Below are 6,362 nucleotides of genomic sequence, written 5' to 3' on the forward strand. Positions count from 1 at the left end.
AGCTCAGAACAGGATGAAAACACAGGCTGATAAAGGGAGGACTGAAAGGGAGTATGCAGTAGGAGATTGGGTATATGTGAAGTTTCAGCCATACAGACAAGTATCATTGAAAGCCTACACCTTCCAGAAGTTGGCTGCAAAGTTTTTTGGACCTTTTCAAATCATAGGAAGAGTGGGTTCTGTTGCTTATACTCTCGATTTACCCCCTAATGCTAAGGTCCATCCTACTTTCCACATCTCTCAGCTCAAGAGGAAGTTGGGCGACCACACTGCTTCTGTTGTTCTACCTTTGGTTCGCTCAGACGATGGACATGTGTTGCTGGCACCAGAAGCTATTATTGACAGACGATTGATCAAACGACATGGCAAACCACTTACTCAATTGTTGATCAAGTGGTTTAACACGGCTGAGGAAGATAGTACCTGGGAGGATTACCAGTCATTCATTCAACAGTTCCCTTCTTTTCATCCTTGAGGACAAGGATGGTCTCAAGGGGGAAGTATTGATATGTGCCAATTAATAAATAAGTCATTAGTTCGGTTAGTGGTCATGTGAGTCACACGTGTTAGTTGTTAGTCGGTTAACACTGTAGCCAAGTTAGTTATAACTAACTATGGGAGTCTGTTTTACTTCACGTGTATAAATAGGAGATCAACCCCAATTGTAAAGGTATCGAATTGTAAAGGATCAATAAACAGTTCTCTCTCTTTCTCTTCTCAATTCCTCTGTTCTACAGAACCTGTTCAAGAACAATTAGTTAATTTGCTCTTTAGGCTTAGTTCGATTTCTTTCCCAATTATCGGTACGCATCACCAAATGGGTTGCGATATTTACCATGGGCAGAACACTGGTACAACACTACATATCAGTCCTCCGTTGGGATGACTCCATTTCGAGTGTCGTATGGTAGAGACCCACCTACCGTGGCTCGGTACATTCCCCTTAAGGCTAACTTAGCTCGTGCATAGAATCGAATGAAAAGTCTTGCTGACAGGTGGGAGAATGGGTCTATGTCAAACTTAAATCTTATCGCCAGAACACTGTTCGCCTTCACCAACATCCTAAATTGGGAAGACGTTATTTTGGGCCTTTCAAAATCCTCAAACTCATTGGAGATGTTGCGTTCAAAATAGAACTACCTGACAATGCTCGCATACATCTAGTATTTCACATATCCATGCTCAAACGTTGTATAGGTACACCTGTTCAACAAGTTACTCCTTTGAACCTGATCGATACATGGCCAATATTATTCCTGAGACTTCTATGAACCTTCTTGAGGACAAGGTTCCTTTTCAGGAAGGGAGTATTGTTGTGACCCCACAAGCTGACTTGGAGGACACATCAGCAGCCACCGTGAACACACACTCAGCAGGAGAGTGGGGTTTTGAAAAGAAGCAACTCCATCAACAAGGCTAACTGATTTCGTTGTGGGAATTGGGTGACGAGAACGTGGACAAGGGGAAGAAAGTGCAGTTCGTGAAGTGCTAGATTTGATAAATAGCAAAAGTAGGCATCTAAATTAGGCAATTGTAATTTCAGTTTGGATATCTCATTTCTCTGTTTCTCTGTTTTCTCGAGGTGGCAGAACATTTATTGAAAGGCTTGTATTAGTCATATATTCAGTTTGTTAGTTAATTAGTGAATAAGAAGCTAGTTAGGAAAGGAATCTAGTTAGTTAGAAAATAACAGCTAGCATTTATGCCTAACTATCTGTATATATATATAGGATGTTAGCTTATAGGAAATATATGAATGAACATTATTTTCTTCTTTTCTCTTAGAGTCTCTCTTAACTCTCCCTTAATCTTTCTTTACTCCCGTTAATGGAGTTTCTTCACATGGTATCAGAGCATTGGGGATTCTCGGTTTTCTTCTGTTAATTTCTCAAGTTCTTGGTTGTAGATTTGATTAGATTCTTCTTGAGTTGAAGGTCGAGTATATTTCTACAGTGTTTGAAGATCAATTCTTGGTCAATTATGCCATTTGCTACTGACGAAGTTGCACCAGTTGAAGGTCAACAACTTCCAAGTGCAATTCCAGGGCCAATTGATCACAATCATCCTCTGTTCATTCATCCATCGGATACTCAATGTTCTGTTCTAATTTCGATTCAGTTACTAGGTTCTGAAAACTATTCGTTATGGAGTAAATCCTTGAAACTTGTGTTTCTTGGAAAAAACAAGTTAGGATTTCTACTAGGAACATGTAAAAAGGAAATGTATTCTGAGTCTTTACTTGTTGTATGGGATAGGTGTAATGCTATTGTTCTAGGCTGGATCATGAATATTGTATCTAAGAGTTTAATTAGCACGGTGATCTATGGATCTGATGCTAATACAGTATGGGAAGATCTTCGTGAGAGATTTGACAAGGTCAATGCTTCTAGGGCCTTTTATCTTCATAAAGAAATAGTTACATTCTCTCAAGGAACCACTTCTGTGTCCACCTATTTTTCTAGGTTAAGAGAACTTTGGGATGAAGTGGAAACACTTATCCCTCATCCTTCCTGTGCTTGTCCTGAATCTAAACAATACACAGAACACTTTCAATTTCAAAAATTATGGCAGTTTCTGATGGGTCTTAATGAGTCTTATGCACATGCTAGAAGTCAAGTTCTGATGCAGATTCCTGTTCCAAATGTTAATCAAGCTTATGCTATGATAATTAATGTTGAGAGTCAAAGAATGCATGGTGCGAGCAATGGTTCTTCCTATACAGAAGTTCTGTTAGAAACAACATTTATGAGTAACAGAATGACTCTTGGTTCTCAATCTGGGAATAATGGATATTACAATAACAGTGGTACATCTTCAGGGTCAGGGGGAGGTCCTTCTACATTTTCGAATGGTGGGAACAATGGCGGATATAGAAATAGGAACTATAGTGATGGAAGGAATAATTACTCTACTGGAAGACCACAACTCTACTGTGAGTTTTGTCACTATAAAGGACACACTAAAGAAACATGTTACAAGCTTCATGGTTACCCTAAGAAAAAGGGAGGAACACCTTCTCATGCAAACAATGCTTCTGCTAGCAGTGACTCAGGGGTGTTTGACTCTTCTGTAAGTTCAAATGCTAGAGGATATGATTCTTCCACTAATTCTACCTCAGCAGGTGCACAGAGCACACAGGGAATGTCAATGTTCACACATGAACAATATAATCAGATTTTGCAGATGCTCAGAAAAGGCAAGGGCAAAGAGATGGACACAATGGCTAACGTGGCTACTGCAGGTACATCAGGTATTATCACAGCTCTCATGACTGATATGACTCATGCTAATTGGATCATAGATACTGGTGCTTCTAACCATATGGTTCACAATTTTAGTTTAATGAGTCGGTCCAAGAATCTTGATGTTAAGGGTAATATGAAAGTAAATTTGCCCACTGGTGATCAGGTTTCTATTAGTCATGTTGGTGAATCATTGGTTTTGAAAGACAAAATGGTGAAAGATGTGTTATTTATTCCTGAGTTCAAGTATAATCTTCTATCTGTCTCACAACTAACAAAACAATTGGGCTGTGCTGTTGTGTTTTTTCCTGACTTCTGCATCTTTCAGGATCTCTTCAATGGGAGGGTCCTGGGGATTGGTAAAGAGAATCAAGGACTTTATATACTCAATACTGATATCACAACAAATCTTCCACATGGTCAAGACTCTTCTGAAGGCTGTGCAACTGAAGCTTCATGTACAAGAGCTAGTCCTATTATTTTTACTTCTACTGTTAGTTCTGAAACTAGCCTATGGCATAAGAGACTTGGGCATGCCCCCTTTAAAAGTGCTCAGTAGAATAAAAGGTATAAAACATTGTACTTATACATGATCATAACTGTTCTGTATGTCCAATTGCTAAGCAGTCAAGACTGCCTTTTCCTACCAGTATATCCAGTTCTGCTTCAGTTTTCGATATTGTGCATGGTGATGTCTGGGGGCCTTATAGAGTTCCTAATTATGCTGGCAAGATATATTTTTTAACACTAGTGGATGATATGTCTAGGTATACTTGGGTATTTTTACTGCATACCAAATCAGATACTGTAGTTGTTCTAAAGAATTTTTGTGCATGGTGAAAACTCAGTTTGGTCTAGGTGTAAAGTGTATAAGAACAGATAATGGGACAGAGTTTTTCAATTCTCAAGTGAATGATCTATTCAAGACAAATGGCATTTTGCATCAGAGTTCATGTGTTTACACTCCTCAACAAAATGGAGTGGTTGAGAGGAAACATAGATCCATTCTTAACATGGCTAGAGCACTAAGGTTTCAAGCTTGTGTCTAAGTTGGGACTAGCAGGTTGTAAGCCCTCATCTACTCCCTTGGAGTTCAATCACAAGTTGACATCTATTATGTTTGATGAATGCACATGAAAGAAAGATAGTACAGAAGACATACTTCTTGATGATTGTGGAAAATATCAGAGATTAATAGGAAGGTTGCTATACTTAACTATGACTAGGCCTGATATAGCTTTTGTAGTTCAAGCTCTTAGTCAATACATGCACTCACCAAAACTATCTCACATGGAAGCAACACTTAGAGTAGTGAGATATATAAAGGGGACAATAGGTCTTGGATTGTTTATGCCAAGCAATAAGGAAAATGAACTAGTAGCTTATTGTGACTCAGACTGGGGAGCTTGTGTAGAAACAAGAAGGTCAGTAACTGGCTACATAATAAAGCTGGGAGGTGCATTGGTGTCTTGGAGGTCAATTTCAAGGAGTTCTGCAGAAGCAGAGTTCAGAAGTATGGCTACTACAGTGGCTGAAATTGTCTGGTTAAAAGGCTTATTCAAGGAATTGGGAATAAATGTTAAGTTGCCTGTAAAGCTATTCTGTGACAACAAAGCTGCTATTCAAATAGCAGCTCATCCAATTTTTCATGAGAGAACAAAGCATTTCGACATAGATTGCCACTTTGTAAGAGAGAAGATACTTGAAGGACTCATTCAAACACAACACTTAGGAACAAGAGAACAACAAGCAGATTTACTTACTAAAGGGTTGTGCAAACCACAACATGAAGCACTAATTGACAAGCTTGGAATGAAAAATGTATTTTCCAATTCTTAGCTTGAGGGGGGGTGTTGAAAGGCTTGTATTAGTCATATATTCAGTTTGTTAGTTAATTAGTGAATAAGAAGTTAGTTAGGAAAGGAATCTAGTTAGTTAGAAAAATAACAGCTGACATTTATGCCTAAATATCTGTATATATATATAGGATGTTAGCTTATAGGAAATATATGAATGAACATTATTTTCTTCTTTTCTCTTAGAGTCTCTCTTAACTCTCTCTTAATCTTTCTTTACTCCCGTTAATGGAGTTTCTTCACAACATTCAGCACATGTGACCTCGGTGAGCCTATTCAATTCCTGTTTGTAAGAGTCGTGAAAGCACAATGTTTGCTTTCCAAAGATATCACAAGAAGTCTTGACCCTTATGTTGAAGTAAGAGTTGGGAACTACAAAGGAGACACAACACTTTGAGAAAGATCAAAAGTCCAGAATGGAATACAGTACTATTTGCTTTTGTTAAAGAAAGAATGTAGTCTTCTGTTTTGGATGTTGTGGTCAAGGATAAGGATATATTTAAAGATGACTTTATTGGGATTGTTCGAGTCAATCAGCATGAAGTTCCAACCCGAGTTGCTCCAGTTACTCTATTGAATCTAGAGTAGTATCGCCTAGAAAAAAGAAAGGGGAGGAAAAAAAAAGGGAACTGATGCTTGTTGTGTGGATTGGTACACAAGCTGACGAAGCATTTCCTTAAGCTTTCCATACATATGTAGATAGTTCAAATATATGTCAGTGCAGTCCAGCCAAATCCACAAAAAAGTGTACCATTCTCCTAGGCTATGGTATGTTCGTGTCAATGTTATTGAAGCACAAAACTTATTTGTGTAGAGAAAAATGTCTTCCTGGAGAAGCAGCAATTGCGGCAACACAACATCTATTAATATTGAAAGAGCAGCAGCACCAAACTTATCTGAAACCTCATTTATATCATCATTTCAATAAATAACAGAACACTTCTTTGACTGCTGGATACAAAGCGAGCATGTAGGAAAAAAGGATGATGAAGAACTATTAGTGTTTATTGGCGTGCAACATAGATAAATAATGAAATAACAAAAACGGCACAAAATCTTATATCCGTGCAGAAATATTTACTTTACACCAAAGGATACTTCCACTTCAAATAATTTCATTTGTTTAATGGAAATAAATAAATATTTTTGAAAAAATAGAAATACAAGTCAAAGAGAAATCAATTTCTTTGAAGAAAAACTTACATTCATATTTAAAGCAATGAAAGACCCACCTTAAATCTCAACGTTCATGTCTCCTTTTATT

The 6,362-nt window shown here is 37.8% G+C and overlaps 1 protein-coding gene across 1 annotated transcript; it reads left to right on the forward strand.

The window, feature by feature from the left end:
* The first annotated feature begins 1,980 nt into the window (after positions 1-1,980).
* Positions 1,981-4,291, forward strand: LOC107058490 (uncharacterized). Its single transcript, XM_015304277.1, has 3 exons — positions 1,981-3,735; positions 3,870-4,019; positions 4,091-4,291. The coding sequence occupies exons 1-3, from the start codon at positions 1,981-1,983 to the stop codon at positions 4,289-4,291; spliced, it is 2,106 nt and encodes a 701-aa protein (XP_015159763.1).
* The last annotated feature ends 2,071 nt before the right edge of the window (positions 4,292-6,362 follow it).

Source organism: Solanum tuberosum, unplaced genomic scaffold (assembly GCF_000226075.1).
Source record: "Solanum tuberosum cultivar DM 1-3 516 R44 unplaced genomic scaffold, SolTub_3.0 scf00530, whole genome shotgun sequence".
NCBI classification, from domain to species: Eukaryota; Viridiplantae; Streptophyta; class Magnoliopsida; order Solanales; family Solanaceae; genus Solanum; species Solanum tuberosum.

What these genes read in the sequence shown, in the direction of transcription:
- LOC107058490 (XM_015304277.1), top strand. Translation starts at nt 1,981, where the DNA reads ATGCCATTTGCTACTGACGAAGTTGCACCAGTTGAAGGTCAACAACTT. An exon ending in CTATTATTTTTACTTCTACT is followed by an intron (nt 3,736 to 3,869) that starts GTTAGTTCTGAA and finishes ATTGCTAAGCAG; the next exon opens with TCAAGACTGCCTTTTCCTAC. An exon ending in ATATGTCTAGGTATACTTGG is followed by an intron (nt 4,020 to 4,090) that starts GTATTTTTACTG and finishes GTGAAAACTCAG; the next exon opens with TTTGGTCTAGGTGTAAAGTG.